At 61.4% G+C, this 27,228-nt stretch overlaps 2 protein-coding genes across 5 annotated transcripts in view; one reads left to right on the forward strand and one right to left on the reverse strand.

Moving 5' to 3' along the window:
• The window catches only part of PLPP7 (phospholipid phosphatase 7 (inactive)), a 41,652-nt gene that overhangs the window by 6,882 nt on the left and 7,542 nt on the right, over positions 1-27,228 (forward strand). Inside the window, exons 3-4 of one of the 2 annotated variants that reach the window (XM_081103974.1) lie at positions 9,261-9,452; positions 12,040-12,109. In XM_081103974.1, the coding sequence (XP_080960100.1) occupies positions 9,438-9,452; positions 12,040-12,109 (85 nt within the window). In that variant the 5' untranslated portion in view covers positions 9,261-9,437. Of the gene's footprint in view, positions 1-9,260; positions 9,453-12,039; positions 12,110-26,189; positions 26,924-27,228 lie in introns of those variants that run through there. The other variant, XM_081103973.1, reaches the window with a different exon arrangement.
• Positions 3,312-17,877, reverse strand: FAM78A (family with sequence similarity 78 member A). Of its 3 annotated transcripts, XM_081103977.1 has the most exons (3): positions 9,157-10,079; positions 7,940-8,030; positions 3,312-6,153 (listed from the first exon to the last, which is right to left on the reverse strand). In XM_081103977.1, the coding sequence occupies exons 2-3, from the start codon at positions 7,945-7,947 to the stop codon at positions 5,625-5,627; spliced, it is 537 nt and encodes a 178-aa protein (XP_080960103.1). In that variant the 5' UTR covers positions 7,948-8,030; positions 9,157-10,079; the 3' UTR covers positions 3,312-5,624. The 3 variants fall into 3 exon arrangements, with proteins under 3 accessions (XP_080960103.1, XP_080960101.1, XP_080960102.1); XM_081103975.1 differs by lacking the exons at positions 7,940-8,030; positions 9,157-10,079 and adding an exon at positions 17,123-17,877; XM_081103976.1 differs by lacking the exon at positions 9,157-10,079 and having other exon boundaries at positions 7,940-8,061.

A 27,228-nucleotide genomic window follows, 5' to 3' on the forward strand; every position in this document is an offset into this window, starting at 1 on the left:
CATGTTGAGCCATTCTGGCAACGAATAAACATCGTCTCTGAGACATTCAAGCCAAGTGGTGCTCGGACTTTGCTGTATGGTGGCCAGCGTCACGGATGGTGGGGCCAGTGTCGCTGTCCAGAAGCACTTCCCCCCACGCCGGCCCCCTGGCAGCACGCATGCACCTCGTGCCTTCTCCTGGCGGCCAGGGTCCGGCTGTCACAGCCACGCACAGTGTACCTAGGCCCTTTCCTCACCACGTGTGTTGGCTGTGAGCTGTGTGTTCAGGGAGGCAAAGCTGGCCCGGGTGGGAATTAAAGAAGCCCAGTGTTTTAGGGCTGAAGGTTATCTTGTTTGATTTCCTCCTTAAATATAGAAAGGAGCCCTCGCCAATTTAGCTCAGTGGATGGAGCGTCGGCCTGTAGACTGAAGGGTCCCAGGTTTGATTCTGGCAAAGGGCACAGGCCCGGGTTGTGGGCTCAATCCCCAGTGGGGGGCGTGCAGGAGGAAGCCGATAAATGATTCTCTCTCATCATTGATGTTTCTCTCTCTCTTCCTCTCCCTTCCTCTCTGAAATCAATAAAGAAATATATTAATATATATATAAAGGAACTGAGACCCAAAGAGGGGAAGGAATTGTTTATTGGTTAAGACCATGGATGTGCCTTGGTTTGGGTTCCGTCCTCGCTGTGTGATCTCAGGCCAGTCACTTAACCTCTCTGAGCCCCAGTTTCATTTCTATTAAAAGGGAGAATGGTACTACATTCATCTAGATCTGTTTGTTGATACTGAGTCATGGATAAGCAAGTCCTGTTGTCTGGACGTCGCGGTGGCATTAGGCCTGAGAAGTCTAGTCCGGTATAAACACCAGCCCAGCGCCCTCACTCAGGCAGCCCGTGCGTGGTTAACGCCGAGCACAACCCCTACATTTCTCCAAGTCCAACAGGCAGACGGGCCAGGTGTGCGTGTCCTGGCTTTGGGTTGGGAAACGGGCGTGCGAGGTCAGGCGGCCAGCGGGCCTCACTCCGCAAGTCAAGTGGCCGCCAAGAATAGCACGGGCCGCTCACTGCGCCAGTCGCAGTAAACACCCCGCGTGCCGCCCTTTGTCTGTTGGATTTGAAAGGGACCAAAAATATGAATCAAGGCCAAGCCAGTGGAGGAACTGACCCTGTCTGCGTCTCACTCCCAGGGGCAAGGGGCAGGCCCTGCCTGGGCAGCGCGGGCGGCAGCGCCAGGACCCGTGTCAGTCGTGTGAGTGCCTGTCGGACACAGGCTCGGATGGAGCTCATTTGCTGGGGCGTGTGCGCTGGCATCTAGTAGTTCCCATCGGCCAGTGCCAACGGGCTGTGCGCCTCTTCAGCGTCACTCTAGGCCCGCTGCCCCGCAGTTCGCTGGGAGAATCGGGGTGTGGAAGGGCCGGGTGGTCTCAGAAAAAGCAGTGACTGAGCAGACACACGAGGGCTGTTGGAAACCAGCCCAGCTCTGCCGCTTCCCAGCTGCGTGACCTTTAGCAAGTCCTTTGACCCTTCCTGAGAGTCCGTTTCCTGGTCTGTAAAAGGGGCAACGCACCACGCGATGTGATGGATGGTGACCCGAAAGGGCCGCGGCCTCGCCGGCACTCCGTTTGGAAGGCAGGCTGTGGCTGGCTCCCGGGGCACCTGCTTCTCCCAGACGTCCCGGGGCAGGTGGGCGGCCCCGCCCGGACAGCAGGCTCTCCCAGGTCTCGGCTCCTGCCGCAGCTGGCTGGGTCTGGTGTCTGTTTCATCCCGGTCTGGAATTTCTAAATTTAGCCTGCTATCAGCCCGAGAGGCTGGAGGGCTTCCACCGTGAGGAAAGGCCACTAGGAATCCACTTTACTTGCAACCCCTCCCTGCACAGGCCCCTCCCGCCCAAATGTCACCCCATGTGCAGCTGCCGTCCTGGTGCCCTTGCTCAGCTGCGTGGCTGCAAGAAGGTGGGGTGCCCGCGCCTCTGGGGCTTTGTCCCGCTGTGACCCAGCTCAGCTTCTCCCGCTGGCGAGGCTTGCACCCGTTCCCTGCTCACACTCATGCATGTACACACACCCCCCACGCTCTCTCGCAGGCAGAGCTCAGGAGCCGACTCCACAACCGAAAGCCAAACTGCAACAGTGACTGCACCACCCATGAGCTTTCTGGGCGGAGGGCGGCCAGCGGATCCTGTTATGCAATTTCCTGCTGCCGTGGCTCCGACCAGGAGGCAGGAGGCAGGAGGCAGAAGGCAGGATGCCGCTGGGCTCCTGCAGGGTGTGACCCAGAGGAGGAACCCGATCCCGATGCCCAGTGAATGGGCAATGCCCGGCAGGCAAGCCTATGGCCTGCAGTGGCCAGGCAGCCCTTCCTCAGAGGCAGTGCGCCCAGCTCACTGTGGGCAAGAACTGACTACACCCGGGGGCAGGTGGGGGAGAAAGGCATTTCCTGCCCCGGGAGCCCAGGAGGGAGCGAGCCAAAGGCCTGGGGCCTGCCTGTAACAGTCACTGGGACCGAGCACCCAACGCATGCACCACAGTGTCTGGGCTTTGGGGCCTGAGTTCCAATCCTAGACTACCTCTTCCCACAGGCACAGCCTTGGGCAGCTTCTCCCCTTCACTCTCCCTCAGCTTCCTCATCTTTGAAATGGGGATCCTGGTAACCCCGGGTGGTCGTGAGGACTCTTAGTTAACAGCGGGGTGTTCTGGCCCCACCAGCTAGGAGCAGGCTGCTCAGAGAGCCCGTGTCCCATGCAAGGGAGGTGGGGCTCAGCAGGGCTTGGTGTCTCGCCCAGACTCACCAATGGCTCCAGTCCATGGCCCCCCCTCAGGCCCACCCCCACTCCAGGACCCCCAAGCCCCCCGCCTCTGCCCTTTCATAGGAAAGTCTGATTAGAAGACAGGATGAACTGCAGGGCTCAGCATCCGTGCAGCCCCCCACCCCCCATCACACACACACACACACACACACACACACCCCACCGGCTGCTGGCTGAGGGCCAGGCAGAGCCACCTTCTGGATCCTGTGGCCCAGCAGCTCCCTCCTTAGGAGGACAGGTCTGTACACTCACCCCGTTCATGGGGGGTTCTACTGTTTGCCAAAAAGCCAAGCTACCCCAGCCCTGGCCCCACCCCAAGCCTGCCCCCCTCCCCCCCACAGGGACCAGCCAGGACGCTGGTGAGGACCGAGGTCCGGGATGGCAGCAGTGGCATCAATGGCCTGCCCCTCCTGGGGTCCCCCTGGCCCTGAGCACAAGCCCCACAGGTGCCCCCGAATTACGGCACCGGCAACCCCACAATGAACCACCACTTCAGAAACATCCAGACCCTGGCCAACCCTACTTTAAAATGACACTTTATTTCTCTTTGTGAATATTTTTGTTTTTTTAAAGGTTCGTTTTACATTTTCTTCAAGAGTCTGTGCCTCCTGGTAAGTGCACTGGTTTGCTTCACAGTAGTCTCCACGGTCCTTATTGCTGGGCCAGTGTCCATACGGGGGGGACACAAGGGGACTGGGGACCCGGCCAGAAGCCCGGCCTGTGCTCCCGACAGGAGGGGGAGCGTCCTTGGCCGGCCCTGCAGCCTCTCAGGGTCTTGGGCAAGGCCAGGTGGCAGGGAGGGGTCGGGAGTGGGTGAACAGGGCCAGACATGCAGGGCCCCAGGCAGAGGCAGGGGAGCCGGCCTGCCCTCCACGGGAAGGCGCTGACCCCAGCCGACAGGCTTGCTCCCCTTCTCCAAGTCCGAGTTGGAGGGATTCTGCCCCCAAACAGCTCAGACCCCCCCTGCTGTTCTTTCCACCTCCACCCTCCACCCCAGTGAGAGCCCCTCCGCCGTGACCCGCCAGGGCCCATTCTCCGTTGTAGCACAAGACAGACCTGAGTACAGAGAAGGGCCCTCCACCGGGAGGCCAGGCGGCACCCCGGTCCCTCCCATCCCACCCCACGGGGAGCTGGGACCCAGCACTCCCCGCCCTCACCTCCTTACACACCCCCAGGGGAACCAGCAGCTCCGGGGAAGGCTCCCCAAGCACCAAGCGGTTTGCAATCCAGTTGTCCCAGGATAGCTGCGCGCCTGTCAGGAGCGGGGCTCAGGAGGGACTGGATGGACGGTGAGCACCCCTGAATAAATACACTGTTACGTGGGTAACGAGGGAGCGAGGACTAGGTGACCGACGCCTCCTGTGTGGTCACTGGGGCTCCTACAAGTGGCTCGTGTGCAGAAATGATCATTTTTCTCAGCTGATGGTTTTCTGTGCTTGATTATTACTAGTTTGAATGTGGGGCCTGGGTGATGGAGCTGTGGGCTTGGCAAGCTTGGAGAAAGGGGGCTTCAGCGGGGCACCCCCCACAGCTCCTGCAAGCAGCCTTCAAGGCAGACATCGCTAAGAAAGCGTGGTGTCCCTGGGGACCGAGTCCTGGGACTCCCGGTGCTCAGGCCGAGGGGAGGGTGGCCCTCAAAGGCTGGCACACTGTCCCCGACCAGCCTCCACTGCCCTCCGACGCCGCTCAACCCTGGGCCCTGGCTTACTCCTAGAACAGGCTGCGGGCCCAGCAAGCCTTGTGCTCCCTCCATGGCTCCCTCCAGCGCTGTGTTCAGATGTCCCCTGAGAAGGAGCCTGGAGGGCAAGGGGTGCCTTTCCTCTTACCTGCCAACTAGAGCTAAACCTGGGCCCACGTGGCTGCCCCCCCCCCCCCCCCCCGCATTTGAGACCAGTGTGGATGGGAAGGAAAAGGCGCACTGAGTGAGATGTGGGGGCAGACCCCCAGGGGGCGATGGTGCTGGGCACAGAGGGCAGAAATGCCTGGGGCTCCACCCGCAGCTCCCAGGACCCTCCCTCTCTCCACGACTCACGAGCAGGGCAAGGCTGCGGGGTAGAGAGGGGAAGCAAGGAGAGGGCAGCCCCGGCAGAGCCACCTGGACAGGGGACGGGGACGGGGACGGGGGACAGAGGACGGAGGGGGTGGGGGTTCCCCCTGGGGCTCTTTAGGCAGCGTCTGTCTGTGGTTTTGTTGCTGCTGAAACACAAGAAGAAGCCGCTGGTTTTAGGTCTGTGTCCCTGCCCCTGTCCCAAGATGCCCGGGAGGAGGGGCTCAGGGAGTCTCTCTCCTCCGGACCCAACCCCTCCCCAACCCCCGGCAGGAGGTGAAAGTCCAGTGGAAGAGAGATCCTGCTTTAGGTCCGTTTCGGTGGTTTTCCTTTCAATTCAGCTTAAGGCAAAAGTTTGGCAAAGCAAGTCTACATAAGGCCGCGTGAGGAAGGGCTGGGGGGGGGGGGCGCGTGGGAGGGCCCGGCACCCACGGTCAGTAAGAGCGGGCCTGTCACTCATCAGCTCCCCCTCCTCCCGCCCGCACCTCCTAGAGAGGCGTCTAAAGAAAAAGGACTGAAAGCAGTTGTGTGGGCGTCTGCTGCAGGTGAATGACACTGAGGAGAGGAGAGGAGAGGAGACCCCAGGACGGGAGGGCGCACCTGGGGTTCACCTTACTCTGTCCGGCTGTCCCCCCTCCCCGCGAGGCAGCGGCTCGGAGAGGGCAGAGGCCAGCGGTGGGCGCACAGTGAGACCCCGCGGGACAAGGTAGAACGGTTGTATTTTGCTGGATGCTGGGCGTCCCCGTGGGGCTGCTGGAGCGGTCATGGCTGGAGTCGCGGCGCCCGGCCGCTGCTACCGGTGCTTGGGCGGGATCACCACCAGCGGCTGCCCGTACTTGGGCCGCCACATGAGGACCTGAGCGTCGTTGGCATTGGGCTTGACCAGGGCGCTGGGCGGGATGGGCTCGTTCCTGCTCAGGATCTTGGGCTGGTCCTGCGCGATGGGCTCCCGCAGGCGGGCGCGCTGGCCCAGGGGCCGGCTGGGGTTCACCTCGATGCTGAGCTGCATGCGCCAGTGCAGCGTCTGCAGGATGATCATGTCGTTGGTCGAGGTGTTGGCGGCCACCAGCCACGTGGTGAAGCTCTGGTCCCGGTAGATGTTGGTCAGCCTGGCCACGTTGCTCTCGCTGACGGGCACGGCCCACGTGACGCTGGGGTAGAAGTTGTCGTTCATGCTGATAATGAACTTGGAGTCCCTCTTGGTGGGGCCCACGATGGTGCACGTCTCCGTGGTGTTGCCGTACCAGGGGTAGTTCACCCCGTCCGAGTCACTGATGGCCTCGATCTTGCCCTCCAGCAGGTCCGGGAGCTCCCAGCTGGACCTGCAGACGGGAAGGCAGTGTGCTCAGCCGGCGGCCCACAGGCCTCCTGCCGCCCCTGCCCGGGGGCTCACTCCCGGGGGGCCAGACAGTAAAGAGACATCCGACATCATGGCGGCGAGCAGGGGCTCCCCCAGCATCACCCCCCCACACAAAACCCACTGTTCTCTTGCATCGTCTCGAATCGGTCTCCCCCTGAAACCACTGCCGTCCCGCCGGCTCCCGGCTGGGCTGCGGGAAGCCCTGGCTGCCCAGCCCGGGGGGATGGGGAACAGAAGGAGAGCCCTGCCCCGCTGTGCCAGCTGCTGTTGGGACCGCCACGTGGGACCGTGGCTGAGGCAGAGGCAGAGGCACCGAGAGGCTGGGCCCCTTAGCGCGTCAGGGGGCCTGCACGCAGACGCCGGCTGCCCGCCCCTCTGGTCCATGACTTTCTCTTGCTTTAAAGGCCACACTTCAGAGCCCAGTGGCCACGGGGTTAGCACATCTGGGATGAATCCTGGCCCCTCCATTGACCAGTGCATGGCCTGGGGCAATGCCTGCCCCCTGAGCTTCAGTGCCCTCACCTGTGAAAGGGGGCGCTTCCGGCCCCTCCTCCTAGCATGGGCCTCAGGTGTAGGAACCAGCACCCAGAGCCCTCTGCTTAGGGCAGTGGTTCTCAACCTTCTGGCCCTTTAAATACAGTTCCTCATGTTGTGACCCAACCATAAAATGATTTTCGTTGCTACTTCATAACTGTCATGTTGCTACTGTTATGAATCGTCATGTAAATATCTGATATGCAGGATGGTCTTAGGCGACCCCTGTGAAAGGGTCGTTCGACCCCCAAAGGGGTTGCGACCCACAGGTTGAGAACCGCTGGCTTAGGGGCTGGCCTCTCACCTCCGTGTCTCCTCTCCCTCATGGGAGTCTGGGCTCCCAGGCCCTCCCCCAGGCCACAGCAAGCACCTGAGGCTTCCTGGGACCCAGCTGCCCCTTCCTCCCCTCCCCCCCTTCCTTTCTGCTCATGCCTGCCTAGAAGAGGAAGCACCATGCAGCCGGAATCGCCCCGCCGGGCTGGCCGGTCCCTGGAGCAGGAGGATCAAGAAAGCCTAACCAGCCCGTCTCTGCACTCGGCCCCGCCCCTGGGAGACATCCGCGCTTCGCTGCCCAGCAGCCCGCACTGGGCTTTCGCTGCTAGAGGCCTCGGGGCTCAGCCTTCCTGGGGCGGGAGCAGGCAGCCGGGGTGCCCAGAGCTCAGACTCTGGAACCCCACAGGCCTTGCTGCCAGTCTCAGCTGCCCCCTCCCTGGTGGGAGACCCCGTGCAGACACATGTCCCTGCTGGGGTCACTGAGGAAGACAAGAATGTGCCAGCCCAGGGCAGAGCACACAGTGAATGCCCGTAGCTGGTCGCTGCCAGCACCACTGCCGTCACTATTGTTCCTATAACAACGCTCAGCCCGTCCGAGCTGCTCCGAGGACACAGCAGTGTCTGGGAGCCCCCCTAGGGACGCATCAGCAGTCACGTGCCCCACTGCACAGGTGAGGAGCGCAGCCGGGCCCAGGCTTTTCCCAAGGTGACCGGGCTAAGCAGTGGCACTCGGACCTGGGCAGCCTGGCGTGGTCCAGGGCTGGTTCCGCCCGGGCCCGTGATGCCAGCTCAGGACGCTTGGCCCCCAGAGTGCTGCACACCCGCACTCGCCACCGGTGCCCGGGACCCTGCCTTGCCCGAGCGTCCCTGCTGGCAGCAGCAGTATTCGCGGCAGCCCAGAGGCGGGAACAGCCAGTGCCCAGGGCAGGTGATGGACAAACCTGTCCATCCGCACAATGGAGCATCATCAGCCGTAAAAGGAGGGAAATTCTGACACCTGCTACAGCACGGAGGAGCCCTGAGGACGTGATGCTGCGGACACAGAAGGACAGACACTGTGATTCCACACACACGGGGTCCCCGGAGGAGTCAGTTCACAGGGACAGGAAGCAGGATGGTCACCGGGGGCTGAGGGTTTGTGTTTAATGGGGACAGAGTTCCCGCCTGGGGTGAAAGCGCTGGAGATGAGTGCGCAGCCATGTGCATATGCTTAATGCCACTGAGTTAAAAATGGCCCAAATGGAACTTTCATGTATATCGCATCACAATAAATAAATGCATTCCTCTATGGAAACACATCATGCAGCGTTCGCAGTTAGCAAAGTTGGGGATGCTATCGGAGGAATGATCACCGACGTGACTTTGCTCGCTTTTGGTTTTCTCCATCTGCCTCCTGTTTATTTGACTGAAAGTCACACATTAGGATGGCACCTGCCTGGGTAGCCATCTCCTGCCCAGGGCCTTGAGTTCATCTCTCGGAGGGAACCTGGGCAGCAGCTCAAATCACCTCACATTTCTCAAGTGCCCACGGGTCCCCACGATCTCGCCGCTCTGCTCTCCCAGCCCCACCCGCTGCGGCGGAGGCCCGCTTCGAAGGCACCCGCTCCGTCCGCTCCCAGTGGTTACGTGCGCTTGCAGAAACATGGTAGAAGGCAGAAAGCAAACTTGCAAAAGGAACTTGGCACTTCCTCGGCCCCTTTCACTTCCTGAGCTGGCTTGTTTGGGGACTGGGAAGTCCCAGTATCACCACGGCTTCCCTCTCTGCCTCTGACCCCAAATTCCAAAATGCCTCTCCTCCCCCAGCCCCCAAAGGCTCAAGCCCCTGCTCAGCCAGACAGGTGACGGTCCTCATGAGCTGGCAGACAGCGTGTCTCGTGGGCTCTTACTCAGAACCAGGGCCAAGGCATCCGTTTCCAAGTCATCGCCAGCCAGCCTGGCCTGGCTCAGGTCCCGCGGCCGGTGTGCCCATCGAGAAGGTGGGAGGGAGGGAGGTTAAGGGCACGGCTTCTGGGGGCCACAGGCCAGGCCTGGGTCTAGTCTCAGTCTGGCACAGATCAAGTCACAAATCTCTGAGTTGGGGGTCACCATCGGTCCACTGTGGAAAGCCCCGCCCACCTTGCACGGTCTGGGGGTGACCACATGCGTTGATGTCTGTTACCTGGTACACAGTAAACCAATTCATGGAGACTTCTGGGACCGCCGGAGGGAGGTGTCAGCACTTAGGCTCTGCCGGCCCTGATTTGACCTCATTTGTGGTTTCAGACTCCACGTGCTCGGCAAGGAGTGGATTCCACGCAGTTGGGCCTCCTCTGAGATTTCCTGCTGGTTCTGGAATGACCTTGGGCGTCGAGGCCGACCTTCAGTGCTTTGCCCACAGGGCGGAGTGGGGGCTCGGACCCCCTCCCTGCACACACTGAGCAATACGTGTCTGACTCGCAGATGCCACCAAAAGGGGTGAGTAAGCACAGCTCCCAGCACCAGGCCTGGGCACAGGTGCACAACCGACGGATCTGCTTGGAGGTGGGAACACGCCTGCTCCTGCCCCAGGTCCACAGGCCTTGGTCCACCTGCCCCACCACCTTCTCTCCTGACCCCGGCTGTGCTGGGTCCTTGTAGGTGTAGGAAGGCAAAGGACAGCAGGGAGTCCAGGCTTGGCGCCAGACCTCAGCCGCCCTCTGGGCCCCCCCATCACGTCAGAAAGGGACCCCTCGGCTTCCCTCCATACCCAGCTCCGTCTGCAGTCCCCACCAGCACCCACCCAACGAGAGTTTGCAGAGCACCCGTCACTGACACTGGCCACAAGCTGGGAGAGAAATGGACAGGGTGCCGCCCTGGTCCGCAGAGATGGAGGGGGCCCCGTGCCCTCCAGCCCCCAACATCCCTGACTCTCCCTCCTGCCTTGAGACAGTCCCCCTTCTCCCTGACCTCACCCCAGCCAGCAGCCCAGGCCTCCCAGCTGCCCCTCCCGCCCCGTGCAGAAGCCTGAGTGATCTTTTAAAAACACACTAATCGCACCATCCCTCCCTCCAACCCTGTCACACCTGCCATGACTCTCCATGGCCCTTAAAGCCGATATCATTGAAGCCCAGGTCCCATACACCCACGTGTGTGGGCACAAAACACACACACACACACACACACACACTCACACTCACCCTCTGCAGACCCTCTAACCCAGCGGTTCTCCACCTGTGGGTCGCGACCCCTTTGGCAGGAGAACGACCCTTTCACAGGGGTCGCCTAAGACCATCCTGCATATCAGATATTTACATGACGATTCATCACAGTAGCAACATTACAGTTATGAAGTAGCAACGAAAATAATTTTATGGTTGGGTCACAACATGAGGAACTGTATTTAAAGGGCCAGAAGGCTGAGAACCACTGCTCTAACCATTCTCAGTTCCTCTAACACCGTGGTCGGCAAACTGCGGCTCATGAGCCACATGCAGCTCTTTGGCCCCTTGCGTGTGGCTCTTCCTAAGCCTTAGGAGTACCCTAATGAAGTTAATAACTCTGTACCTACCTACATAGCTTAAGTTTAAAAAATTTGGCTCTCAAAAGAAACTTCAATAGTTGCACTGTTGATATTTGGCTCTGTTGACTACTGAGTGTGCCGACCACTGCTAACGGGCCCCCCTCCCCCACCCCCCGTGCTCCTGGGCGGTGCTCCTGGCTCAGCTCTGAGTCCCCGGGAAGCCCATCCTCCCCCTCCCCCTCCCACGAGGCCGATGCCACGCGGTGCTCCTGCTGCTGCTTCCTGGCACACTCACGGGGGATGAAATAATCACCCGGTCATTGTGGAGGATCTCGGGAGGCAGGGCCAGGCCTCAGATTTACGCTGGAGCCTGGACCAGTGCCTGTGGGCAGGGCGGAGCCCACGGGTCCCTCACCCGAAGCTGCGCTGCTGGTGGGCCCCTTACACATACAGAAACACAGACACAGAGATGTCCACACACATGCACATATGCGCGCGCGCACACACAGCTCTGAGCAGCACGCCTGACTGAGAACGCGGGTCTGAAGGGGTTACAGCGGGACCTTCCCTGGAGCTGGAGAAGGGGTTGAGGCTGCTGAGGCCACAAGGGCTGGGACGGTCACCCTGTGGCTCCAGGCCCAGCCACCCGTCCCAGCAGCCCCAGTGCGAGGCCTTCAGCAGAGGGCAGGGGCAACCAGGGAGGCCCTCCGGGGACCACGGGGCACACCCCGGCTCCTGCAGACCCAGCCAGCAGGGTGGTGAGCCTGGGGGCCCCTCCCCGTGGGTGTGGGCGGGACTCTGACTGCGGACCCAGCCCCCTCGGCCTGAGCGGTGAGCCGACTTCCTGTCTCTTCACTGGGGTCCTGTGCGCACACACCTGCATTGTTTTCCTTCAAATCAATCACTTTTTAAAACACTCAACTCAACTTTTCCTAAGAAATACCTTTGAAATAACAAATATGCTAAATACATATCGATATATTTTTTCTCATACATATTAAAATAAATGTGTTGCTTTAAATTCAAGTGACACTAAGCTGACACTAGTCTCACGGTGCCCGCTGGGCACTGCGACAGTCCCCGGAGAACGGAGGTCGCGGCCCGGGGCCGCCCAGCTCCTGCCGGCTGGTTTCCGGGCCCCGGCTTGGGCCCGACGGGCACCCAGGGTTGGTCTCGCCTCGTCCTCAAGAAAACAGTTTTGACAATTTGCAAAAAGTTCAAATTCTGCAAATGTTTGCAATTTTACAGAAACGGAGGCCCAAAAGCCCCCCTAAAGCCAGAGTGGGACCCCGGTTTCCTGACTTCTGCCCCAGGTGGGTGGGCACCCACCAGGCTGGCCCCCCACCAAACGGGTCACGGACACCTGCTCTCTGGGGGAGGGGCTGCAGTGCCCCCCTCTCCCCACCTGCCCTGGGTCCCCAAACACTAGCCCCAGCTGCCCTGCGCGCCTCTCCAGCCAGGCCACGCGGGCCCTGGGCCTCACAGGAAGGAATAGACCAACGGCCCCTGTTTAACTTCAGTTCTTAGTCATAAAAGCTGTGCTTTTTTTTTTTTTTTTTTAAGTGCCAGCCGCAGAGAAGTGCACAAAGTGAGAAACGAAAGCGTCTCTTCCGCGCTGCCCGCCCTCTCCGAGGTAGGTTACCCGCTGGTAAACATCCTTCTATACCCGTGGTTCTCCGCCTTCTGAATGCCGCGACCCTTTCATACAGCTCCTCATGTTGTGGTGACCCCCAACCATAACATTATTTTCGTTGCTACTTCATAGCTGTAATGTTGCTACTGTTATGAATCGTCATGTAAACATCTGATATGCAGGATGTATTTTCATTGTTACAAATTGGACATAAAGCACAGTGATTAATCACAAAAACACTATGTAATTATATATATGTTTTCCGATGGTCTTAGGCGACCCCTGTGAAAGGGTCATTTGACCCCCAGAGGGGTTGCGACCCACAGGCTGAGAACTGCTGTTCTAGACCTTTCTCACACACACACACACACACACACACACACACAGCCTACGTCCCCACTGTCACGACGTCTTTTTAATGAAAAACGGCTCCCTATGTCTTTTACAGCTTATTTCCAATGCCATCTAGAATCCGATCGTTTCCCTCCTGGGAGCCACCATAGTCCACTTACTGATCTTTTTCATTTTACCCAGATCCAATCCGCAAAAACATGGACGTGTGTTTAATTTATTTCCCTGATCATGGCGCTGCCTTCGCGCACGTCTCCCGGACAGCCAGCCTTTGTTTGGGGCCCTCGGTGGTGAGGGTTGGGGGGATCCCGCGGCCAGGGCTGGCAGGGAGAGTTCTCTTTGGCAGTCCCCCGCCACTTCCGCCCACCCCAAAGCCTGGAAACGAGGACTTCCCTCTCCCACCCACGCCGCCCGCCCTCAGCCAGGCCCAGCAGACGGGGGAGGCCACCTTCCGGTCGCAGAGAGGAAGCAGCATCCTCGATTGTTCTGTGCGGGCCCCTGGCGCAGGCCCGGCTGCAGGAAGAGGCCATGTGGTCACCGGCCTGTCCCAGACCCGCTGGAGCGGCAAGCTTCCTTGGGCAGTGGCTGCAGGCCTCGGGCCGGTTCCTCCTCCTCAGATGGTCCTTGGAAAGTAACAGAGGAGAGGGAGCAGGCCCCGCCGCAGGCCAGCAGCTCCGGCGCCCCAGCCCCAGGCCGCAGGCCCTTCCTACCCGCTCACCCTGAGGCAGCCCCTGCCGCTCCACCTTCTGGCTGGAAAGACCCTCACACATCTCATCGCCCAGGGCGCTCACACTGTAGACGGTGCGTGAAACCCAACCCCGAGAGGAGGCAGCCGCAGCGACAACACAGTATAGCCATCTTTATGCTGACGCTGCCAGCGTTGCTCGTTAATAATTAATCACCAGCAGTTATGACATTGACAGCTACCACGGATCCAGCCTTCCGATGCCCCAGGCGCTGTGCTAGGTGCTCGCGATGCCTCCCCTCACGTAACCCCCACCACCCCTGCGTGAGGGAAGGCCTGTTCTCCCCACTTCGCGGATGGGAACGGTGAGGCTCAGAAAGGCTGAGAGAGGGGCCCAAGGTCGCAGCGCCAGTGAATGGCGGAGCTGGGCCACACCCTGCTGCTCTCCTCCCCTCCCCCAGGTCTGCCCTTTGGCAGAACCCAGAGCCAGAACCGAACCAGGCCCTTGGCCACAGCCGTGGGCCAGATTCCCGTGGGGGCTCCAGAGAGGGGCAAACTGGGGACAATGCGAAGCGTCTCCCACACGGCGAGAAACTGACTTGTCACTCAGAAGCCTGTGCCGGCTGACAGGTGGCGGCTGAGGAATTGCGGGGGACGGGGCTGTGGAGGCAGGTGTCTCCAACAGTTTGGGGTGAGGGGGGGGAGAGGCTTTGAAAGCAATGTGGGTTGGACCCAAAACCACATAGCATCCTCTCAAGCTGGCTCGGAGAAGCTCAGCGTTGTGTGGCTGTCTGTGGGAGTCACATTATTGTCCCCTTCAAATATTTCAGACCCAGATTGTCATTCTAAAAAGTTCCCCTGGATTAGAGGTTAATCTCCAGCAGGGATAATGTTTGGGGTATTAATAGGTTTTGGTTAAGTATTTGGAATTATTTTGAGTACAAGCCCATGTGTACCAGGCCCGCCTCGGGCCACGGAAGCCCAGTGCGTGGCTTTCACTTGAATGATTCAGATTGCCTGGGTCTCGTCCGGTGGTTCTGAACCAGCAGTGGCTTCGCACCCCTCCCAGGGACAGCCGGCCGTGTCTGGAGACACTTTTGGTTGTCGCAACAGGGCTTTGGGGGGCTGCTGTCACCGAGCAGGTGGAACCCAGGGGCTCTGGACCACGTCCTACGACGCACAGCGCAGCCTCTGGTCCCGGCGGAGCCAGGGGGCAGTTCTGGGCAGCCCGCCGGCTCCTCCCTCCTCACTCTCATGTCTCGGGGCAAAAGACATGAAGAGTCGCTGGGGGTCAGGGAGATGGATGGGAAGGGTGTTTGCGTCACACTCACACTCAGGCCTCCTCCAAGCCAGCCCTTCCCGTTCCCAGCGGCTCCGGCTCAGAACAGCCGCGATATTCGGTGATTCTTAAAACAATTTTGTTGATTAATAGTAAGTCCAGCAGCTTCCAACTCAGCGTTTCAGCCCCGGGGCGTCACCTACACGAACCGTCTCACGAACCCTCACAGCAGCCGATAACAGCGCTGAACCCTCAAGCCCTGGCGTCAACACTGGTCAGTCGTTCCGACCCCAGGGTCTGAGCCTATGAAGGACACGACCCCCCCCCAGGGAGCCTTAAACCCTGCCCCTCCTCTGGGACTGGGCCCTCCCCCGGGGATCGGGAGCCCAGGAGGACAGGACGCCGACACAGAGGGTCCTGACCAACAGAGGGGCCCTAAGGAGAGAGGACGGACCAAGGGAAGCAGGAAGGCAGCCAGGAAGCCGGCCGTCAGCCCCTTGGAAACGCCAGTCGCTCACGACTATTTCAGTACTTGTAGAAGTCGGGGAGTTGCCCTGTGTCACAAGAGGAAGGCCGGGGCCAGGGAGAAGACTCACTGCAAGGGTTGCTTCTGTCGGTCGGCGTTCTGCTTTCAGCCACGATTTTCAACTCATTACAGATGCGGTCGCTGCCTCCCCATCAGAAAATCACCCAAATTACCATCACAGTAATCACATTCAAGGCGAAGGCCGCTTGCCTTGAGTATTGTGCCAGGGGCTTGGCGTGCTGCTGACCGCTTGACAAGCGTCTCCCATCATTCTCGCAATGAGCCATGGCGCAAGGACTAGGACGCCCCGTTTGCAGAGGAAGAAACCAGCGGTCAGAGTGGCTCAGGTCACACCCTGGGAAGCGGCAGAGCCTGGACGGCCGCCCAGGACAGGGTGACTGCAGCTGAGGTGCGCCCTGGGCTCCCCACCCAGGAGGCAAGGACTGGCACAGAAAGAGAAAGGTCGTCTCGGGTCTCCTGGCTCGGGCCTGCCTCCAGCCAGTGCCTGGGCGTCGCCAGAGCCACCGCACAGGGGGCAAGGCCTGGAGGACTGGAAACCCTGTGCACAGATGGGAAGGCTGAGGCTCTGAGCCAGGCCTGTGCCCTCCCGCCGCACATCACATTCACCTCATCACATCACACCCCTTTCTCCCTCCTGGCACCCGCACCCTCCCTGCGCTGAATGGCCCTGCTTACCTGACCCCAGACCCTGGCCTGAGGCCCTGGAACCCCTTCGTCCCGCCAGTTGCCCGGATGCCTCGCAAAGCCCGAAGGCTTCGCACTTAGGCTTCTTAGGAAAGGCTCACACCAAATAGCTGAGGCTCACGTTTCCCTCTGGAATGGGAAGTCGGCCCCCGGCCTGGATTGAGGGCCGCTTTCGGGAATTAAAGGGCTCGGGCGTGGGAACAGGTTGGCGGAGGATCCGTCTAGATAGGCCTCATCGGGCGATCGCGGTTACGCCCTCATCTGAGTTTGACTGTGTTCCCGTTTCCCTTATAACTCAGTCAGTGGTGGAGCAGCCGTAGCACTTGGTGTCCCCCCACCCCCATGCCCTCCATACCCCCTCTAATCTCAGGCGGCCCAGGATGTTCCCAAACAGCCCAAAGTCCTGCTCCTGGGTGCCTCGTCCTCACTGCAGACCCGGGTGCTGCACAGAATGGACGCTGAGAGAGGGGCTGCGGGAGAGTGGCCGGGCAGCTCCCTCGGAGAGGCCCCCCGGGCCCCGGAAACGGCTATTGTCCCCCCCTGCCTGAGGCTGGCTCTTCCACTCGCAGGATGACCACCTGGGACCAGGGAACATGCCAGAAAAGCAGCCCAGGGCCCGGTCCTGCCCCGAGATTTCCGTTATCCTGGAGGCCAGGTTGGAGAGAGAGGCCAGAGGGCTCCTCTCAGCTGTCAGGGCCCCGCTGGGGCCTGAAACTGATGTCCACATAAGTGGCCTCCCGCCTTGGAGAGAAAAAATGCGACCCCACGAAGCAAACCTGGTCTCTAAAACCGGCCCCGTCCTCTCAAACACACCACGGGTAACAGTGAAGCACCCCCCTCCCCCCACCCAAAGCCGAGGCGCGTCTGAAGACCCCAGAGACCAGTTCCGACCCAGCCACACGGCTCTGGGCAGATAACTCAGGCGGCTCCAGGCGCCCAGTTCCTTCCCTGAGCGGCCGCCACGTGGGCTCGCAGGGCCGGAGCCTGGGGCCCAGCCGCAGCCTCTGCTGGTCCGGACAGCATGCTTGCTTTGTCAAAGAGGCGCCTGATGGAATTCCCTCTGCTTTTGATTGATTGGTTGATTTTAAAGAGAGAGAGAGGAAGGAAGAGAGAGAGAAATCAATTGGTTGTTCCAATTATTTATGCATTCACTGGTTGCGGGAATCAGACCCACAACCTCGGCGTATCAGGACGACTCTCTAACCCCTGAGCTACCCAGCCAGGGCTCCTCTGCTTTCTCGGCAACCTCGGGGGGCAGGGGAGGAAGAGGATCCAAGAGCCACGAGCCCAATCTGAGGCAACAAGCAAGCCCTCTAGGAGGTCACGTGGCCAAGGAGGACTCAGAGGTCCCTTCCGGACATGCCTAAAGCCCCCCTCTGCCCCTGGTGAGGTCCTGACCCCTCACCCCAGACCATCAAGCTCCACACCCAAGCAGCCCCCCAAAGCTTGCTCCTGAACAGTACTCACATGCCCTGCTCCCCGTACTGGTTGTAGAACTCCATGTGGCTGCATGCCTGGATCCAGCCCACTACCCAGGTCTCTCTCCTGGGGATGGGCGGCATGACCACCTGGGCCGAGGCACGGAAGTGGGGTGTCCGGTAGCGGAGCACCACGTTGGAGGACTCGTCGATGCTGGTGGGGACGGGGTCGATGGAGGCTTTCACGTCAATCACCGTGATGCCTTCCCGGAAGATTCTGGCTTTGCCCCCGATGCTCTGAATACAGCCCATGGCACACAGGACCGCTCTGAGCTCCAGGGAAGGCCAGCAGTCCCAGAGGAAACTGGGCATTGAAAGGAAGGAGGCGGCGGGACCCAGGGCAGACGGCACGGCTCTCCCACTTGGTCTCCTTCAGCTCTCCAGACCGATATCCATAGGATAGAAAACTCAATAATGGGCAGGGGGCGCTTGCATATCACACCTCAGGCCTGCTTATAAATAAAGGCTTTGCTGCATTTCAAGGGTCCCGGGCTCTTCTCGCAGTGGACAAAAATCACCGATATTCTTTGGGTTAAAAAAAGGAAAGTTTGGATATTAGTGGATAATCATGTTCAGACATCCAGCCCTGCCGGGCCTCCACGCGGGAAACGCAGCTGCGAGACGCTCCCTGAAGTCTTCGGGGAAGAAGGCGACACGGGGACACATAAATAAGGCAGGCCCGTCCCGTCCGCCCGGCGCGGCGCGGCCGCCACCCTCGCTGCAGAAGCGCGACTTCCTGCCCTCTGCCTTCCGCGCGCTCGGGACACTCGCCCGGCCCCGCGCCCCGCGGGCCGAATCAATGGGAGGGCAGTTTCTGTTCAGGCAGCGGAGGTCCCGGCTCCCTCGAGGGCGAGCGCCGACCCGCGGCTTCCTGCAGGCGAGCGCCGGGCTCTGGCCGCCCGCGAGGTCCCCGTGGAGCGCGGCGCGCGGCGCGGGTCCTGGTCGGCGCCCACGGGAGGCGCGAGCCGACGCCCCGATGCGGGCGCGGCGCTTTTCCTCGTCGCTGTCGCCGCCCGCCGTGTGGGGCTCCCCGGCTGCGCTGGAGCCGCCGCCTCGGTCGCCGCCGCCTCCGAGGACCTGGTGGGAAGTGGAAGGGACAGGGCGTCAAGGCCCGCCCCGAAGTTGAGCCTAACTTTGCCGCGGGGGGCGCGGGGGGCAACGACGCGTGTGCACAGGGCGCGGGCTCGGGGCTGACAGCGCAGCTCTGGGCGGTCTCCCCGGAGGCGGCCCCCCGCCCCGCCGCCCGCCCCGTCAGTGGCCGCCGCACGACCGCGCGCTCCAGCGAATAATCGCCGCCCGTGACATCTCCGCTGACACCATCCCGGCCCGAGGACGGGGCGGAGGGGGGGAGGGGGGAGGGGGGGCGGCCAGCACTGCAGTGGGCCGCGTGGACTTGCCGGCCCTGGCACCGCGCCCACCGCCTCGCCGCCCGCTCCCTTCCCCAGCCCGTCCCCCCAGCCCCCGGAGGGCGCAGTGCTACCCCCGCAGGCCGGTCTGAGCGGGCGAGCGCCCCTTCCCGGGCCGGGATCCCCCGACCCTTGGAGGGCACAGTGCCCTAGCCCCGCCGCATCTGTCCGCCCTCGTCAGCCGCGAGTGGCCCCGAATCCCCGCGCTCTGGGCACACTCGCAGCCGCGGGGGAACTTAGGCGCGCACGCCCCCACCCGGGCGGCGCCGGCGACTCACCTGCCCCTGGGGCCAATCCGCGAGCCCCGGCCGCCGCCCTCCGGCCGCCCCTGACCCCGCCGCGGGCACGTCCTCCGGGCGCCCCTACCCCCTGCCCCGGGCAGTGTCCTTTGGCTCTACTGGGGTCTGGGGCCGGCGTGGGCGCTCCTGGCCCCCACGTCCTCCTAGCTCGGGGGCACTGGGGGGCGAGGGGGCGGAGGGCTGAGGCTCGGGGCGCTCTCGCCCCCACCCCGCGCGCCTCCCTTATTTTATGATCATCGTGAGCCTGCAGTCGCCACTCAGCCCCGCCGCCGCGCCGCACCGCCCGGCGCGCCCCGCGCTGCCTCGCTCCGCTGCAGCATCGGAAAGGCAACCAGGTCAAACTTTGCAGAAACTCAGCCCCTACGCCGGCCTGGCCCCGCGTCCGCTTGCAGCCGCCGGCGGGAGCGCCGCGCACGCAGGCACCGCCGCCCGCTCGCCGGCCCCGCGGGGATGCAGGTCCGCAGGCGGCGGCGGCGGCGAGCGCCGCCTCCTCCTCGCCGCCCGCCCTGCTCTCCACCCTCGCGCCCCACACGCCTCCCGCCTTCCCCCTGGTAATCCTCTCCCCCTCTCCCGCCTCTCTCCCCCTGCAGCTGCCAGGAGAGCGGAGCCTTTCCTTGCATAAACGACATTTCCTTTTGGGCAAGCCCAGGGGATTGTGGGTAGTGTAGTTCGGCTTGTGTCTTGGGTCCAGGTGGCTGCTCCCTATGCCCTTTGAACTCGCAGGCTTTGGGGGGCGCAGGGCACACAGAGAAACGTCGCGCTGCCCTGATATTCCTGGCCCGGAAGGGCCGCGGCTGGTTGAGGCCAGGGTCGGGGCTGTGGGAGGCTCCAGGGCCAGGCAGGTTGGAGATGGAGATGGACACGTCTAGGGAAAGCCTCCCTGTGCCCCTCCCTCTGTGCTCGGCCTCTGGGCACCTGACCGGCGGGCAGGCCTGTTGGACCCCAGTTGTGACAGGTGCTGTACCCCATCAGCATCTGTGCAGGAGACCTCTTCTGTGCATTTCACAGAGCAGGCGCCCAAGCTGGGAGCCTGGGAGGCTTGCGAAGCGGCCCAACTGAGACTGGGGCCTGGTGGTCTGGGTACGGAGGTTCAAAAGGGCATTTGAACCTGATCGTGGGGGCGGAGGCGTTGGGACAGCTGTGATCCTCTCCGAGCGCCCTCACACTGTTAGCCTCACCCTCACCGTGCAGCCACCCAGGGAGAGCGGGTGGTTTGTGGCATCGGAAAACCTTGCAGCCACATTAGAGCTGCTTCCTCCCCCATGACTCTGACTCCCAAAGGTGCCTGCAGCCGGGCCCAGGGCAGGCGGTTCTGCCGTTCCCGGTGCGGTGCGTGCCAGTGAGGGCAGGGGCCAGAGGGGCAGGGATTTCCGCCACGTTGAGGTCTCTTTGATGAGCGACCAGCCAGGCTGAGGGGTCCATCAAATACCAGCGGCAGCACAGGCCACAGGAAGTGTGTAGATATACCCAGCCGCACCCCCGCTCTCACCTGCTCGCTGCCATGGGCCCTCCCCCAGCCTAGCGCGGGCAGCACCCCGACAGCAGAGGCCTCCTCAGGACTGTGTACACTTCTGTTTCCCGGAAGAAGCGTTCCTGGCCGCCCAACCCACAGCAGCCTCTCCCTGCCCTGCACTCGTGGCCTCCACAGGACACTCTACCCCAGGGACTCACTACAGCCATCCACGCCTCCTTTGTCATCACATCGGTTATGCAGTTTAGTTTACATATGTTAACCTTTGGGGTATCCATCTCAGCTCCCACACCATCGGCCCCAGGGCCTGGAGCGGAGCAGACCTCATTAGCCAGGAAGCCCCTCACGGGAGGGGCTGTCCTGGTGACCAGGACGTGAGTGCTCTGTGAACGTGCTGAGCTGCGTGTCTTTCAGGCTTGACATAAGAAGGACAGAGGCCAGGACCCTGACCTGCTCACTACGTGGTCAAGGCCCCAAGGATGATTTTTTGGGGACCCGTCCCCTGGGTACCCGTTGGAAGGGATGTTACTCCCTGTGGCCCTGGTCTTGGCCTGGGTTTGTGATGATAATGATCAAGTTCCCACTGTGTGTTAGGTGCTGCCTGAGTGAGCATTGTCTCCTGTATCCTTCACCTTGACCCCAGGAGGTGAGCTGTACAGACAGGTAGAACTAGGGGTCAGGGGACAGTGGCATTTTTCAAGTCTGAATCCCCACCCAGATCTGGCCAAGCCTAAAGCCCACTCATGTCCTCCTCACGGCACCACCTCAGCCCCTCTGAGCCAAGAAGGAACCGATTCTGGAAAGCTTTGTCTCTGAAAGTCGCATGGGATGAGAGTGAGGACAAAATCAAAGACCCCTTGGCCTCGGCCCCAGGACCTCCCCTTTCTCATCACCCATCATGTGATGCTTCGTCTTGGGCTTGTTTGCAGGTGAGTTCTGCAGGGAGGTGGCCCAGGCCATGTCCGTGGGCCCGTCGGCCTGGCTCTGAGCTACCGACTGGCTCCCCCAGAGCCAGCTCTGACAGGTAGAGGGTCTGAAAGGCTCAGCTCACGTGGTCATTCCCTGGCCCAGCTCCTGAGGGGCCCTCCAAGGTTCTGGCTGCTTCCCCAGCCCCCCTGCCACACACACACACACCCGCCTCCCCACGCCGCCTTCTTCCTGCTCAGCATTTCCTGGAGCTTTGGGTGTTGGGCACAGACCCGCAGCTGTCTCAGCATCTGCAGGAGGCCCAGGAGGCATCCGCACGAGCGTGAACTGCTGGCTTCTGCACAACAGGACAGGGACCTTTGTCCAAGAGGTGCCCAGTGCCAGAGGGACACTCACAGTGCCCCCAGGCCCCCAGGCCCCCCAGACTCCTCTGCGGTGACATCACCAGTGCAAGGGGGAGAGGCGGGTCCGAAGGCGCAGCCCAGCCCCTCCCAGAGATGATGGACTCGGTGTGGCCCCTGGGAGCCAGCGTGTTGTCAGTGGGACAAGGTCCCTCAGCCCCCGGCTTTTGCCCAGTGTTGGCTGGATGCCCACTGTGTGCTGGGCCCTCAGAGCCACTGGGGACACCGGCAGGGCCAGGACAGACGAAGAGAGTGGCCCCCAGGCACTTGCATCCCCATGGGCCAGAGGGACATCCAGGGATGACTCCGGGCATGAGAAAAGAGGTGTTCATTAACATAAATAACCAATGGGCACAATTTCGTGCTCGAACAGTTACGGGTCAGTGTCGATTGCTTCGCCTGGACGTTAGTGCAGGCGCCGTTGTTCTGATGTGAGTGTGTCCAGTGCTGAGCTCGGGGAGGTGGGTGATGACGGATGCCTGGCCCAGGGGTCGAGGTGGGCAGACAGTGAGTGAGCGATTAGAGCCGCGGTTCTCAATCTGTGGGCCGCGACCCCTTTGGAGGGCGAACGACCCTTTCACAGGGGTCGCCTAAGACCATCCTGCATATCAGATATTTACATGACGAGTCATAAAGTAGCAACATGACAGTTATGAAGTAGCAACGAAAATAATGTTATGGTTGGGTCGCCACATGAGGAACCGTCAAGGGCCAGAAGGTTGAGAACCACTGGATTAGAGGAAGTTAGAGTGAATGCATGTGTGTGAATGAATGATGGTGTGAGAGTGTGAGTGTGTGTGTCTCTATGTGTCAAGGTGTATGTGACAGTTGACAGTTGTGTGTAACTATGTGTGGAGTGTGTCCAAGTAAGTCTGAGTGCCCATGAGTGTGTGTGTGTGTGTGTGTGTGTCTGTCTATGAAAGCATATGTGTGTCCGTGTGGGAGTGTGGGAGGTGTGCAGGGGTGTGAGTGACCAGACGTGGTGTGGGTGTAGATGTGTGAGTGGGGCATGTTGTGTATGACAGTGCATGTGTGAGGGTCTGTATGCATGTGTTAGAGTGTTCTGGTTATGTGAGTGAGCATGTGGGTGTGAGTGAGCATGATGGGTGTGTCCGTGAGGGTATATGCGTGTGTGTGCCCGGGGAAGGGTGAGTTTGTGTCCATGTGGATGTGCGGATGTGTGTGTGGTGGTGGGTGTAGGTGAGCACGTTTGTGGGTGTGAGTAGGTGTGATATGTGAGTGTATGTGAGAGTGTGTGCGTCTGTGCAGGTAGGTGTGTGGGTGGTGGTTTCGGGCGGGGGGTCTTCAAGGCGCCTGCTGGATGGAGAGTCCCAGGCCCGTCGGAGCCGGTGAGGGGTGGCTTGTCGGGCCTGGTACACAGGGCGGTCCCCTGGGAACCCTCCCCTCCGACCTCAGGACTCTGTGTCCCTTGGCCCGGCGGCCCCATCCGAGCCTCCAGAGCTACAGTTCTGAGTGTGAAGCGCTCTCCTCCCACGGCCTCGTGTCCCCAGAGGAGGGGCTGACCCAGCGGCGCCAAGGTCAGCCGGCAGGAGCTGGAGTGCGCAGGGCGCAGCCGCCCTCAGGCCGCCCCCCCCTCGCCCCCCGCCCCCCGCGCCGCCTCCCCCAACCCAGCCTCGTGGGGGTGACGACCGACCGGCGTGCAGGCTGCGCGGGAGGACGCGGTCGCCCCCCACCCCACGGCCTGCGCGCTCCGCACCCCCACGCGCCCCGCCTCCGGGGAGGGCGAAGGCGAGTGGGCAGGTGGGTGCCGGCCTGGCGTCGGTGCGGGTGCGGGTGCGGCACTGGGAGTTCTCCAAGGTGCTAAAATAAACCCCGCGAACGATCAGGTTTCCCGACCAAAATAACTCCGGAGCCGCCCTGGAAATAGAGCCACGGGGCGGGAGCACCTGGGGTGGGAGGCGGTGATGAAAATGCTTTTCACGGGGCTCCCTCCGCACCCTGGCAGGGGGCCCTGCGCGGTCCTCCCTCCCTCCCTCCCCTCCCGCCAGCTGTGCGTGACCCCAGGCCTCTGCCCAGAGGGGAGCATCTCACCCGCTCCCCTCCCCTCCCCTTCCCTTCTGGGATGTTGCCCCAAATGGCTGGCCTCCTGGTGGCCATGAGTCTGATGGCAAGGTTTGTCCAAGACATACGTGGGCAAACTACGGCCCGCGGGCCGGATCCGGCCCGTTTGAAATGAATAAAACTAAAAAAAAAAAAAAAAAAAAGACCGTACCCTTTTATGTAATGATGTTTACTTTGAATTTATATTAGTTCACACAAACACTCCATCCATGCTTTTGTTCCGGCCCTCCGGTCCAGTTTAAGAACCCATTGTGGCCCTCGAGTCAAAAAGTTTGCCCACCCCTGGTCCAAGACCTTGACTCCAGAATCAGACGCCATTCGTTCAATACATGTATGTTTACTGAGCACCTACTGGGTGCCAGGGCGCCTGAGCCCTGGACGCACAAGTGAACAAGTAGACAGCGGTCCCTGCCCTTTGGCTGGCACTCTGCTGGGAAGACACAGGCCATGCACAGAGTGAGCGAGTGTAGAGCATGTGAGAGAGGACGCAGGCCGAGGAAGAGCTCACCCGACTGCCCGGAGAGAACCCCCTGGCTCTGAGCTCCGATGTCCGCGCCCGTGCAATGGGGCGTCACGCCCCCTGTGCGGTTGGCGATGGCTCAGGGACACGCAGCCGCTCCGGGTCTGGCACAGAGCCCGTGCGACGGACAGGCGGGGGATCCAGGTGCGAGGAGTAGCGGTAAATCTGTCTCACACACTAAAGACAGCAAGGAACACGTGTCGGCAATGTACAAGCTGCTCTCGGTCCCAGAAGCCACCGGGAAACCTCTCCTGCTCTCAAGGAAGAGGCCGTGTACCCACGTGGCCAGGGGCAAGGGCTCCAGGCTGAGACCGGAGCCCGACTCCTGGTCTCCTCTTACCTGGCAGGTCACTCCACTCCACACTGCGCCCCTCTCTCGCGATGGGCTGTGCTAGAACAGGGGGGCTGTGTGGGCCACGGCAGGTGGTACAATGATGGGGGCACAGGTGGGCTGCAGGCATGGGGCCACCTCAGTCACCTTTGCACGTCCCACGTCCCGCTGGTCCTTGCATGGGGGAGCGAGTGAGTGAGTGGCAGGTGAGCGACAAGCAGGCGGGGACCAGCCAGCCCAGGCCCCTGCTCTGACCTTCACCAGCTGTGTGGCCTCACAGGCGATGTCCCCCACCTCGTGTGCTCTTTGCCATCTCTGACATGGGACCCGTGTGGCTGGACTTGATCTGACATCTGGAAGTATCCACAGCCCGGCCATGTTCTCCCAAATCTGGGCAGTGCGGCGTCGGGTCTCAGCGGGACGCATCTGAGCACGCTGTTTTGTTTTTAAATATATTTTTATTGATTTCAGAGAGGAAGGGAGAGGGGGAGAGAGGTAGAAACATCAGTGATGAGAAAGAAGCATTGATTGACTGCCTCCTGCACGCCCCCTACTGGGAATCGAGCCTGCAACCCCAGGCATGTGCCCTGACCGGGAATTGAACTCGGACCCTTCAGTCCGCAGGCCAACGCTCCATCCACTGAGCCACACCAGCTAGGGCTGAGCTACTTTCTTTATATTCTGCTTCAGTGCACAGGGACGTATTGTGAGGGTGGCCGCGCCAGAATAGCGTTGAATAGTCACAGAACGGAAACAACCTACATGTCCAATGACAGAGGGTTGCTTACAGAAACCACAGCCCATCCTCATGACAAACAGCCATTGGAAAATCATCGGTTGTCATGGAAACATGGCCAGATTTATGTTTGTTACGTGGAAAGGGAAGGTTATTTTTTTAAGGGCATATAACACATTTTTTAAATGCATATTTATGTGTGTGTGCGTATATATGATATACACAGATGCAATTTGTTTAATGTGTTATTTCTGGTTATTAAAGTCATACTTGATATGACTTTATCAAGCAGAATATGAAGAAAGTAGCTCAGCCCTACTTGATGGTTGTAAGTATCAAGTATTGGGACTGAGACAGGTGAGAAGCCCTTGATCACCTGACCACGAAACGCAGGGCAATGGAGGCAACCTCCCCGGGCAGGTCCATTCCCAGCCCATGAGCTGCGTCTCCCTCGCATGGAAACCAAGCCTGGCTGCCGTTCCATGGCACTGAAGCCAGATTCATGAGTGATTTAAAAAAAAAAAAAAAGGCCGGCCTGCCCGCCTCATGAGCGGCTGCCACAGAGGGGCGGGGCCGGGCCGGGTCCCAGAGGCCCGAGAGGATGCTGTCCTGACGTCACTCACGCCATCTGGTGCCCGGAGAGGCCTTCAGCCCGGGCTCCACTGTCCAGTCCATGGGACCAAGTCCAAGCTGCCCGGGCGGTGGGAAGGCCAGGCTGGCTCGCAGGGGCCTGGCCGGCTCCGAGGGAAGCTGGGAAAGGCGGGGCTGAGTCCGGAGCCCACAGGGGGCCTCTGGCCTGGACAGCTGAGGCCAGGGCAGCCGGAGGACTACATTTCCCAGAGTCCCCCAAAGCCTGGGGAGCGAGCCATTGGGAGATTTAAATAGCCCAGGCCCGAGGCAGGGCCGCAGCTGTGGCCTCCCCCGCCTCCCTGGCGGCTCCATTGGCGCCCGGCGGCCGCGGTGGGCTCGATTGGCTGCCCAGCTGGCACTGACGTCCCCTGGAGCCGGGCGGCAGCCGGAGGTAAACAGCCATGTGCAATCCTCCGCTCTATATTTAACCGTGGAGGAGGCAGGCAGGAAGGTGGCCGCTCTGGGGGCAGCTCTCGCCTCGGGGAGAAGGCCCTCGCCGCAGGCCTGGCACCGGCCCTCACGGTGCCAGCGTCGCCATGCCGGGCTCCCAGAGCCGGGCCCGGGCCCGGGACCGCAACAACATCCTCAACCGGGCTGAGTTCTTGTCCCTGAACCAGCCCCCCAAGGGGGTCCCAGAGCCCCGCAGCTCGGGTAGGAAGGCCGCGGGCCCCTCGGCACAGCCCCCACCCCCCAGCGATGGGGCCCGGGAGCGGCGCCAGTCCCAGCAGCTGCCCGAGGAGGACTGCATGCAGCTGAACCCCTCCTTCAAGGGCATCGCCTTCAACTCCCTGCTGGCCATCGACATCTGCATGTCCAAGCGGCTGGGGGTGTGCGCCGGCCGGGCCACGTCCTGGGCCAGCGCCCGCTCCATGATCAAGCTCATTGGCATCACGGGCCACGGCATCCCCTGGATCGGGGGCACCATCCTCTGCCTGGTGAAGAGCAGCACGCTGGCCGGCCAGGAGGTGCTCATGAACCTGCTTCTGGGTGAGTGTGCCCACCGCCCGCCTGCCCCACCCACCCTGCCAGGACCGGCGGGGCCCCGGGAAACAGAGGGGAACAGTCTAATGAGGTTAGGCAGGAAGGGCGCCCCAGAAACAGGCGAGCTCTGGCCTCGGGGAGAGAGCCAGGGATGCGCAGATGAGGGCCCTGCAAGGTGGGGGCCGCTGGGAGCCGCTGCCCAGAGGCAGCTGCGGAGTGGGCACTGGAGGCTGCGGCCTCGAGGCAGGTAGTCGGGCTGGTGGGGTCCTCTGGGGGTCTTGGATGGAGCGTCTCATCTTGTAACTCCCACC

The sequence above is a fragment of the Myotis nattereri genome (genome assembly GCF_964212035.1).
Source record: "Myotis nattereri genome assembly, chromosome: 12".
NCBI lineage: Eukaryota > Metazoa > Chordata > Mammalia > Chiroptera > Vespertilionidae > Myotis > Myotis nattereri.